This window comes from Sceloporus undulatus, chromosome 6, assembly GCF_019175285.1.
Source record: "Sceloporus undulatus isolate JIND9_A2432 ecotype Alabama chromosome 6, SceUnd_v1.1, whole genome shotgun sequence".
In the NCBI taxonomy this organism is placed as follows: Eukaryota; Metazoa; Chordata; class Lepidosauria; order Squamata; family Phrynosomatidae; genus Sceloporus; species Sceloporus undulatus.
The window spans coordinates 147,537,659-147,549,475 of record NC_056527.1 but is presented as its reverse complement, the minus strand read 5'-3'; the positions used below and the strand labels follow the sequence as shown (position 1 = coordinate 147,549,475).

The 11,817-nt window shown below is 47.3% G+C and overlaps 2 protein-coding genes across 6 annotated transcripts in view; one reads left to right on the top strand and one right to left on the bottom strand.

Moving 5' to 3' along the window:
• Positions 1 to 11,817, bottom strand: part of MINDY2 (MINDY lysine 48 deubiquitinase 2) — a 689,230-nt gene that overhangs the window by 528,383 nt on the left and 149,030 nt on the right. The gene's annotated exons all lie outside the window — the stretch shown is intronic.
• MYO1E (myosin IE) overlaps positions 1 to 11,817 on the top strand; it is a 568,767-nt gene that overhangs the window by 512,819 nt on the left and 44,131 nt on the right. Inside the window, exon 1 of one of the 4 annotated variants that reach the window (XM_042471364.1) lies at positions 3,612 to 3,762. The exons of 1 other annotated variant lie outside the window; for it this stretch is intronic. In XM_042471364.1, the coding sequence (XP_042327298.1) occupies positions 3,760 to 3,762 (3 nt within the window). In that variant the 5' untranslated portion in view covers positions 3,612 to 3,759. Of the gene's footprint in view, positions 1 to 3,611; positions 3,763 to 10,682; positions 11,527 to 11,817 lie in introns of those variants that run through there. 2 more of the 4 variants (XR_006104381.1, XM_042471362.1) reach the window with 2 other exon arrangements.

The window sequence follows — 11,817 nt, the reverse complement described above, 5'->3', positions numbered from 1 at the left end:
GGCATTGTTGCTTGCCAATGAAAAGATGCCCCCCACCAAGGGGGCCTTCCAAGGCAAAAGAAAAAGACTGTGGCAGAAGAGACTGAGAAAAGAGCCAGTGTTGCAATTCAGGCATGGAAATTTTTTTCCAGAGGGAACAAAAGAATAGAAGGCAGAGGGTCTTGGAGGGGCTCCTTCCCACAAAGTCAGGAAGAGAGGCAGTTTGAGCAGCAGGAGGAGGGTGTTTGGGGGGCTTTGCTTGGCCTCCAGGGCAGGTTACTGAGCCATCTTCACAACCTGTTGCTGTTCATTGTTGTTAGGTCAACTGCAGCTCCATGAATGAGAGACCCTTAAGTCACCCTCTCCTCAGTTGCCCTGCTCAGGACTTGCAGATTCATTGCGGCTTCCTTGATGGAGTCCATCCATCTGGAATGTGTTCTCCCTCTTTTCTACAGCCTCCTACCTTCCCAAGCGTTATTGTCTTTTCTAGGGAGTCCTGTCTCCTCATGGCATGCCCAAAATATGACAGCCTTAGTTTAGCCATTTTGGATTCAAGGTAGAATTTGAGCTTGATTTGCTATGACATCCATTTCTTCATAATTTTTGCAATCCATAGTCTCTGCAGAACTCTCCTCCAACTCCACATTTCAAATGAACTGATTCTCTTCCTACCTGCTTTCTTCACTGTCCAGCTTCCAGAAGCATACACAGAAATCAGAAACATTATGGCATGGATAATGATCCTGGCCTTGGTGTTTAATGATCTGCCTTTGCACTTGAGGATCTTACTTCGTTCCATCATACTTGCCTTTCCAGCTCTTAGTTGTCTCCTGGTTTCTTGACTGCAGCATCCATTCTGATTTATCATTGAGCCTAGGTACAGAAAAATTGAATATTTCAATGTCTTCATCATCTACTTTAAATAATATGTAATTATTATTTGTGTTTTCCTAGCATTCAACTGTAAACCTGCCTTTGCACTTTCATCATCCTTGACTTTCTTCAGCAATCCTTCCAAGGCTTTGCTATTTTTTGCTAAAAGTATGGCGTCATCTGCATATCTTAAAAAATTATTGATGTTCCTTCCTCCAATTTTCACGCCTCCTTCCTCTGAGTCTAATCCTGCTTTACATATGATATGTCTGGCATACAAATTAAACAGGTGTGGTGATAAAATGCAGCCTTGCTTGACCCTCTTGCCAAATGGAAACCCTTCCGTTTCTCCATATTCTGTCCAGACGGTTGACTTCCTGGGCATTATGGATCGTGGCCACTGGAGGCCGCTGTTGGTCTTACCAGCGGTCAGGGACATTCATCCCTTGGTTCGTAAGAGGAAAACAAAGTTTTGACCACAGACAATGCCAACTTAAGTAGGTTTTTAGAGAGTCAGCATAGTGTTAGTGCAGTGATTTCCAAAATCTGACCTTCCAGAGGTTTTGGACTTCAGCTCCCAGAATCCCAGACCATTGACCAGGATGGCTGAGGCTTTTGGGAGCTGAAGTCCAAAACACCTGGAGGACCAGAGTTTGGGAATCATTGGCATAGTGGTTTGAGCACTGGACTATGACTGAAGACCAGGGTTCGAGTCCCAGCTTGGCCATAAAACCCATTGAGTGACTTGGTCAAATGACATGTTCTCAGCTGCAGGAGAAGGCAAGGGCAAGCCACCTCTGAACACATCTTGCCAAGAAAAACCCATAATAGGCTTGCCATAGGTAAGGAACAACTTGAGGACACACAACACACACACAGGGGAGATGAATTGGGACAGAAGTTACTCACAAGGGGTTGCTGATTTGGGGGGGCAATTGTGGATGTGTGCAGGGGGTGCATGCAACACTTAAGCAGTGGCTAACATACCTCTGGACTATATCTGGCCCTTGGGGCTTCCCTAGAAAGCCAGGCCCTAGGCTTTGCCCCCTCATCGTGATTTGGCTGTTTGTCAACTTTTGAATGCTTTTCCTCCCATTCCAAACAGTTGAAATGTTTACCTGGTTTTAAGTTGAAATGGGCTGGTATTTTGGCTCCAGTCTTATTTTGCCTTTGGCTCTGCCCACAGTTGAAATGCCTCCTGCTCCAACTTCTTTGGAACCCAATCTAAGCCTGGGCCCCTTCAACCAAAACAGGTTCCCCATTATTCCCCTTATTCCCAAACTGAACCATGTTTAAATACCTGTGACCTGCCTGAGAAGGTTATTTTGGACTACAACTCCCAGCATCCCCTAAGCAGTAATCATGGATGCTGGCAGGGGTGTGTTCTCAGGATTTGAGGCTCCCCAAAATAACTTTTCCAAGTTCTTCTGTGGGCTACCCATAAGGACAAAGGAGAACATCTGTTTGTCATAACTCCCAAGACGGTGAAATCCAGACACTTGGAAACCTTGCACTTTTAAAGTACCATCCAATGTTAATTATATCATTACATTAATTAATTCCAATTGCTTGGTATCAAATTATTTAATTCAGGGCAGAAGTCTGCTGCTGCCCGTCTTTGTTTCTGCCTGAGAGTGGAACTGCTGCTGCAGACAAGCAAGAAGATGAATTAATTAATTGTTAATTAATTCATTTTAATGATGAGCTCGAATTTGGCTCCAGAGTTGTTTTCTTGCCTGAGGATGCCTCTCTTCCAAGTGCCAAACAAGCTGGTCCATGAATTCATTATTTCGTTTTCATTGAATTTAATTACTGGGTTGATGCGCTCCCTTCTCCTCATGGTGAGGCTCAACATCTGTGCCAGCCTTTCTGGCCTAAAGCCCAGGATAGATTTCGGAGAAGCTGAAATGACCATGCAGAGGTTGCCCTACTTTGGGCACATCATGAGAAGACAGCAGCGCTTGCTAAGGTGGAAGGCAGATGGAAAAGAGGAAAACTGCATTATAGATGGATGGATGCAGCCAAGGAAGCCACAGTGGCTGCCCTGAACTTGCAAGACCAGAGCAGGGCTGGGGAGAGGCAAAGAGATCTTGTAGCACCTTCGACGACCCAAGAAGTGGTAGTCTAAGCTTTGGTGGACCGCATTCTACTTCCTCAGATGCTACAAGAACAGACCCATTGAATGAAGCGGGTTTACCTATGTGTCGACTCAAGACCCCACCGTTGGGATGGGTCTCCTGGGAGGCAAGGAAGGGGTGCAGTTGAGAGCCTTTGTCCTTCCTTCACTTCCAGGCCAAGAGCAGCAGCAGATCCTCCTCCTCCTCCTCCTCCTCCTCTCTCTTCCTCAAGCCCCCCTGGGAAGTAGGAAGAAGGAAGAGCTTCCTCTTCCCCTCCTTTTCCTCTACCTTCCTTCCTTCCTTCCTTCCTTCCTTCCTTCCTTCCTTCCTTCTCTACCTTTCTCTTCATCTCCCTTTCCCTATTCCTTTCCTTCTTTCCTTCACTTCCTCCATCCATCCATCCTTCCCCTTCCTTCCTCCCTCCCCTCTCCCTTTCCTTCTTCCTTTCCTTTACTTCATCCATCCTTCCTCTTCCTTCCTTCCATGCTGTTTTTTCTTTCTTTCTCCCTCTCCTTTTCTCCTTCCTTCCTTCCCTTCCTTCCTTCCTTCCTCTCTTTCTTTCTTTCTCTCTCTCTCTCTCTCTTTCCCCAGCGCCTCCTCCGTCCTGGGGGCCGTCCTTCCTTCCTTCCCTGCCCTCCTCCTCCTCCTGCTGGTGCTGCTGCTGCTCCTCTGCCCAGGCGGAGCTGTCTCTTCTCTGGGCCTGTCTCCTTCCCGTCCAGGAGCAGCAGGAGCAGCAGGAGCAGGAGCAGCATTGCCCTGAAGCAGGAGCAGCCGGAGAGAGGGGCCAGCCATGGTGAGTGGGCCTTTGGCCGGAGGGAAGGAGGAGGAGGAGAGCAAACTTCCATTTTAGCGGGCGGGGGGAGAGTGAGTGTTACTCCGGAGCAGAGTCTCCCTCCCTCGCCTTGCATTCAGACCCGGGGCAACTGAGGGGGCCAGGGACTCTGCAGCATCCTCCCTCCGGGACTTGGAAACACACTCCCCAAAAGCCATCGGAAGGAAGGCCCCTTTACTCGGCCCTGGCACAGCCTCCACAGATATTGGCTTTGGAACCCAACCCACCAGAGGACGCCAAGGGCCCAAGGGGCTCCGGATCCTATCATGGGAGAGGCGGGGGTAGATCAGCTCAGGGAGTAAATGGCTGCGGTCCAGAGGGTCTTCTCCTCCGCTCAGAACGGAGCTAGCAACAGCCCACAAGGGTCCAGGTCAGGATGCTGCTGAAGAGGGTGAAACTGCACCTCTTGGGCACTACAATTTCCAGCCATGCCAGTCCCTGGGCCTGAGAAAGTCCTAGGGCAGCCATTAAGTGGCCATAAGTCCAAGGGTCACAGAAAACACAGAAAGGGACTTAAAGATATAGCCATGTTAGTCTTTAGAAACAGATCTTGTAGCCCCTTTGAGACTCACTGAAAAAAAGTTGGCAGCATCAGCTTTCGGAGACTTCAGTCTACCTGCTCAGGTGCGTTTGGTGGAGTGGAAGCCAGGTACAGACATGTATATGTGAGGATGTCAGTTTAAATGACAGATCCTTTGTGCATGGGAATGAAGTTGCAGTAACCATGTAGTAACCTGGTCTTTGTGCATGGAGATGAAATGGCAGAAGGGATGATGGGTCCTAGAGGTGGCCCCTTGAATGCATTGCTCTGATTCACAATCCCTGGTGTCTCAAGAACTCAAGATCTGGCTGTGGGAATGGCCACAACTTATAGGATTTCTCCATACACACACACACAGAGAGAGAGAGAGAGAGAGAGAGACCCTGGAAGTTGGCCATCTGCTGTTGCCACTGTCCCTAGGGAAGAGCCCTGCAGTCCCCTTTTGGCTTTTGGGTCTCTCCTTTTCTGGAGAAGCCGCTCCCTGGCCTTTGAGCATGGGAGAAGTTCCTCTGCACTGACCCAGTTACTTGGCCCAGTAAACTCTCCCGGTTCTTGGCTTAGAGACCAGCCGTGAATCACACAGGCAGGAATCGCGTGGGGCTTTGGGGAGTGTGTGCGCATCTCTGTGAATTTCCATGAGGGTTGCCTTTTTTTAAAAGAGTTTGGTGGAGGCGGAAGACTTGGAAAGAGAAGTTTTTCCAACTGTGTTACTCATGCTGTAACGTCTTCTGCAGATGTTGTGCGTGTGCCTTTTTCTCCATTTGCTTCCCAAAGCAAGAGATTGTGTCCGTATCTGTACACCCACAGAACAATACACACATGTTGTTCCTTGCAGTGTTCCACCTTGCTGTGGTCAGGCTTTGTCTTGAGGATCTGGGTATTTGTAAGGGAGGTCTACAGAAGGATGTAAGGAGATGGCTTTAGAACTCCTCTGGAGGGGCGCCTAGTCCCATGTTGCCAGCTCTGACTGCTAGCTATGCATAGCTTTCTCCAGAGTTTCAATCAGAATTTGTTTCTAGCTCCACTTGGAGATGCCTGCTTTCCCTTCCTTCCAATAGTTTCACACCAGAGAACTAACCATGCCTGGCCCTGTTTACCTGATGACAGCCGTTGTGTTCTCAGTACTGTTGCCGTCGGATTAATTAACAAGCAGCTCCTTACGAATATAAGAAGCTGTAGTTTTGTGTGGGTTTTTTTGAGCTATGAGGCCAGGTTTTAGAAGAATTTATTCCTGAAGTTTCACCAGCATTCAGAGAAGATGCCAGCCACAGCCAGCCATGAAAGCCTTGGACTTCACATAAGAAGCTGTCTTTATACTTACTCATACCATTCATTTATCCTCATATCGGCAGCTCTGACTATTGGCTGTAGAGCTTCATGGTCTCATAGAATCATAGAATCATAGAGTTGGAAGAGACCTCAAGGGCCATCCAGTCCAACCCCCTGCCATGCAGGAAATCCAGATCAAAGCATCGTCGACAGATGGCCATCCAGCCTCTGTTTGAAGACCTCCAAGGAGGGAGGTCCTTTCCTTTCCTTCTGGTGGTGGTCTCCTGTCCAAGGTCTAGCCAGGTCTGACTGGATGATATGTGTTATAAACTGCCCTCAGCTCAACTCAAATGAGAGACCTCCAAGTCCCCCTGTCACCAACCGCCTTGCTCAGGTCTAGCAGAGTCAGGCCATCCATTCTTCCTTGATGGCGTCCATCCATCTGGAGTGCAGGCTTCCTCTTTTTCTCCTGCCTTCTACCTTCCCAAGCATCATTGTCTTTTCTGGGGAGGCATAACCCTCTATAGCTGGCTCTCCATCAGGACTCAGGAGTATTTGGGGTGGGATGGTGGATCAGGCTGCGGGAACAGAATCCATTGTAAGGCTCTTCTACAGAAGAGCTGCAGTGACAAGAAGGAGACCCGATCCAGAATGGCATCCTTGGCTCCCCTTCCACCCTACGGTCTTGGGCACCCAAATGGGCATGACTTGGCTCCATATTCATGGCACACTCTCCATACCTGTTCTCCTTCTGGGATTAAAATAGCCTGCTCCCTCACTTTCTATATTCCTAAAAGTCTCCTTCACATCTTTGCTTGTTTCTGGCCATACAACTCTAGTAGTCCAGCTTTTTATTAAGTCGAAATTGAGACCTTGGAAGGCCATCAATCTATTTTTAACCAATTTGTGAAGCTAATGAAACTGTTGGCATTACCAAATCACCAGGGCCTGGCGCATTTAGGTCCTGGTTTTATGGTGGCCACCCACGGGTGGAATGGATACTTCCATTTGTCCTTCCCTTGTCCCTCCAAAATGATGATGGTGCTCTTTTTGTGTGGAACTTGGAAAAAGGTGGAAGCAGCTGTAGTATGTTCCCCCCTCCTCTTTCTGAGTGGATGCCAGTTCCCCTCAGAGAGGCACCTTCTTTTCCTTCTGTCCTCCAAGATCCATGGAGAGGAGGCAGAAGCCACTGCTATGGCACAGATGGGAGCCCTGGCATCCCCTTGGTGATGGTGGCATGGCATTGTATCTGTGTGTAAGGCAATCTGGTGGCTATTTTTGTCCAAGCAGATCTGGTTTGCTTTTGCTCTCAGTTTCTTCTTGCGCTGGGCGGGCAGCGAGGGAGGCAGGAGGTGCTGCTCACTTGCAGGATGGATTACCTGGAGAGCCTATTCTTTACCACATGAAAGGAAAAGTCAGAGACAGAGAGAGGGAAAGAGTCTGGCTCTAGATGGGAGAGTGCCTCCTGCTTGCATCAAAAACTACCAACAGAGGCGTTCACCTGGCAACCCTTTCAGCTCCTGTGAATGCTTCCCTTGAGCACTGGGCACCATCAAGGTGAGCTGCCAGGCTGTCTCTGGAGCTCAGCCTGGAACGGGAGTGAACATGGTGCAAAAGCACATAAGGCTGGCTTGTCCTTGGCTTCTTCACACATCTCTGTGAGCATCTTTGTTTAGGGCTGGTGGATGAGGAGGAGTAAACTTCCGCCTCCCTGAATACTTAGTTGTCTGGGTCCAAGGATCCATCTCCTCTTGCAAAGAAAACAGAACCACCCTCAACACATCCTGCTCTTGCCTGCTTTTGGAAGCTAAGCAAGATCAGCTGTGCTTAATCCTTGGATGGGAGATCCACCAAGAGGGAAGACCTGGGATCTCTAGGTGTCTCTGTGTGTATGTCTTCAAGTCACCTGTTAACGTATAGCGACCCCATTAATTTCAGTAGGATTTTAAGACATTTTAAGTCCCCCTCCCCAAATCCCTTTGATGTTTGTTGCTTGCCTTGGACAAAGTCACCCCTCTCCCAGGTGAGTTAGTGGGCAGGCAGGCATATGTTACTCCAAGTCACCTGGAATTTGTAGACATTTGCAGAGGGCTGGTTTTAAAAACCTTGTAGACAGGGAGCGACTTGCTTGATTGCCTAAGATGAAAAAGAGCATCCTATTCTCAAACAAGCATGAGAGATAAAGAGACACAAACAGATCTGTTGTGAAAACCTGCAGATTCCTTTCTCCGCTGATCATTCTCTGCTTGTGATATGATTTGTCAGATATCTTTTGTTTACCAAGGTTTGCATTGTTCAGTTGCAAAGACTTGCATCAGGTTGCATGTTTGCAAGCATAACATCCCCTTCCCCAATGTCACCTTTTGTGTGCCTTCAGGTCCTTTCCAAGTTATGGCAACCCTAAAGGGAACTAGTGTAGAAGAAAATTTGAAATGGGGCGCTGGAAGAGTAGAGCCAGCATAGGGTGGTGGTTTGAGCATTGGAATACAACTGTGGAGATTAGGATTCGAATCCCACTGGTTGACTTTAGGCAAATCTCACATTTTCAACCTAAAGGATACACAACCTGTGCAAAAAAGAAAGCAAGTCTTCAAAGTTCTGGTCTCTCACAAGTGTGATTGTTGTCCCAGAAGCGCTTGGCAGGGAATCTTCATACTCTTTTCCATGCAAGTGAAAGAAAGGGCCAGGCAGGCAAGGCTCATTGCTGTCCTGAAATGGCTTTAAACAGGAATCTGGTGACTCGGTTGCCTCTTGTCTGCACCCGGCTCAGAACAGTTTTGCTACCGTTGCATCCTGTGCTTTGGTCATTTGCTGGTACAGCAAGTTTTGGTCCATGCTGCTTCTAGATCTGCTGTTGCTGAATAGTAAAATATTCCCAAGTCTGCCTTTCATTCTCCCCCATTTCAAGGCAGTGCCCTTTTCAGAGGGAGAGGGAGCAAACTTATTTAGCCACCTGTGGGGTGAGGATGGAGGAATGCTCTGGGAAAGAAATCTGCTCTGGGGCAAGTCTACGTCAGCCTCCTCTGACAGGACAGTAAACTGGAACCATTGCAGTCTTAAATTCACAGAAGTGGTCTTCAAGTTGTGGATGCCTCCCTCCTCCAAAAACCACAGGCCCAGCAGACCTGTCTGCATGCTGCTCTCTATGGATGGCCTTCTCATTTCTTCAGCTTCAGTACTTAATAATGCTCCTTTTGTCTGGCTTACCTTTCTAAATGCTTCTGCTGCTGCTGCTTTATTGATTTTTGGTGACAGCCACAGACATTTCTGCAGCTAAAACTGGCTGTCAAGTGAAGGTCAGAGTGCCTTCCTGGAGAGGAGAGCTTCTGTTAGCCACTGAAAATTTGAAGAAATGTACTCAGATGGAGCCGGGTTGGCCACACAGGGAAATAGAACCCAAAATCCTCAAAGCAATGATACTTTTACGGAGAAGTCATACATGAGAAGAAAAGTGACAATGTTAGAGTCACAGGCTTACCTTTTGTATCCTAAAGGATGCTCTCAAGGAACGAGATCCCCTCCAACCTTGAAAACTAAGCAGTGTCAGCCCTGATTAGTACTTGGATAGGAGACTGCCAATGGATGCCAGGTGCTGGAGGCTATATTACAGAGGAAGGAACTGGCAAAGCTACCTCTGAGCATTCCTGGCCCAAGAAAACCCTATGAAATTCATGGGGTCACTGTAAGTCAACAGGCAACTGGAAGACACATGCACAAAGCATATTTACACACCAGTGGGAGTGGAATGGAATGGAATGTAATAGGATCCACTGGACCAGAGGACCACTTTGGACACTTTCTGTCTTGGACACTCTCCCGCAGTCCTCCCCCCCTAAACTGGCTTTTGATGATCTGCAAAATGCAGCGTAATGGTTTGAGCATTGGACTACAACTATGGAGCCCAGGATTCAAATCCTTACTCAGTCATGGAAACCCACTGCGTGACTTAGGGCAAGTTATATTTTCCCAGCCTCAAAGGGAGGCAATGGTGGCAAACTCTTGGAAATCTTGCCAATAAATAAGATTCACTATAGGGTCGCTATAAGTCAGAAACGACTTGAAAGCAGACAGTAATAGCAAGAGAACAAGCCATGCCTCATGTGCTCATTTCTAGACAGTACTTGGAAAAGTCATTGGACTGTAACCTCCACCAGCCAGTGTAAGGGATTCTGGAACCTGTAAATAAGAAAAAGTAACTGTTCCAATATCCCACTCTGGATCATGACTCTGGCTTCCCACTATAGCCCTAAGATGGTTTCCTTCTGGCTTCCTTCTAAATGCTTGAAAGCTGTAAGCCCTGTGGATAGATTGTTGGGGCCGTTGATGTTACCATCAGCATCCCTTTGTAAATCATGGGCAGAACAGGATGGAGTACTCATTAGTGAATATATATTTTTATTATAAGGCTAATTTGGGAGAAAAAAAGTTCTTGTGTGGCCTGACTTTTTATGGTCTCTTCCATTGGAATCTTAAGGGGAGTCACAGCTGAATAATGTTTTTAAAAACTCAACCTCCCCCCTTCCTTTCAGGTTCCTTGCATTTCTGCCTCACCCCACTTTCCAAAAATCAAGATTAAAAGGCTTTGGGAAGAGGGACTCCTTTCGAGACCAGAGAAGAGGAGATGATGCCAGAGGGGATGCTGAATGTTTTCCTGCCCTGACCATTTGTGTTTCTGCACCCTTCAAAACACTATGAATGTTGCTTCCTTTTCCCCTCTCCATCAGCAGACAGTTTTTTAAAATTAAAAACTCCAAATGCCACATGGAGATGCTGAGTTTTCAAAGAAGTAGATGTGTTAGTGTCTTGCAGGATAAAAAAAAAGAGGAAAGGAGGAGGAAAAGAAAAGAGAAAGAATGTGGCAGCACCTTTAAGAGCAACTTGCTTTTGTTTTAGTATGAGCTTTCATGGTTGTAAACCCACTCCTCCAGATGCAGTACAGAGGTGTCAGGTATGAAGCATATTTACGCAGTTGTGAGAATGGGATGGACGGTAATAGGATCCAGAAAGATCCTCTTTATATATGGATGGACATGGAGATAGCTTTAGAAAGGATTGGGCTCTTAATTCAGAGCAGATGCTGCTGAAGCTGCCGTTGTGTTGGTCGTCTGGTTGGCAGCACGGAGAACTTAATGTGTTGCTTTAACCTAGTTTCTTGTCCACAGACGTTGGCTGCAGTTGAGCAAAAGAAGTAAAAAAATCACCCATCCCCACCTCTTGTTCCTCCAAAAGTTATTTTGGACTCAGCATGGTGGCCTTCTTCCTCTTCCTCCTCGTCGGCTGAGACATCTTGGCCCTTCCAACGCTGGTCTCAGGGACCCTTTTGGAGCAATGGACGGGGCCCATCTCTGACCAGGAACCGGGCTTGTGCTGCTGAATCACCTTGGTCAGCTGAGCCCAGCATCTATAAATGGTTCATTGCTATCACTCCGGGTGACTAATCGGGATGTCTGAAGCCCAGTGCCTCTGTCTGGAGGTTGTTGGAGGCGGCTGAAGCAAAGTTTTGGATTTATGGCTCTCACAAAAGAGTTGGGCCTCAGTTTTGGCATCAGGTTTGTTGCACTTGGGTGGACTTGAGCGAACTATTAACACAAAGAGGGAAATCTTTCTGAAACCAATGCTCTGAAGCTGTTTAATTGAGCACTCCTGTCGGCATGGGAAAGAAGAAGAAGGGACTGTTGAAAAGCTACTGGTTTGGACTACAAAGCCCAGAATTCTCCAGCTAGCATGGCTGTTTAGGGCTGCAACTGCCAGAGGTCATTTTGTGGAAACTCTCCTGGGATCAGTGCCTATCCCAGGTCCTCCACTTTTGGTTACACTGGTTTAGCACATAAGAGTGAAAGACCAGTGACTGCTTTCAGAATATTAGTAGTTTAACCATGCATGTGACAATACCTAAGGACCAAAATGCCCTTTTGGTGAGTTGTCATGTTTGGGATCATGGTGAAGGATGTTTTTGATAAACCGCCTTGAGTGCACAAACTAATGTGATGAGCCTGAAAGGACAATTTTGTTCTTCTTCCTCTCAGACAGATGAGTCAGGTTTCTTTGTTTATTAAAACCTGTATATTGACATATCTGTATCCCGCCCTGACCTCAGGGCAACATACGATAACATCAGTTTAAGCTATGGAGTTAAATCAGGTTGCCTCAAACCCTGCACATAATCTTGTTTATCTGGAGAGAGTGGTTTCCTAAAATTACTCTCA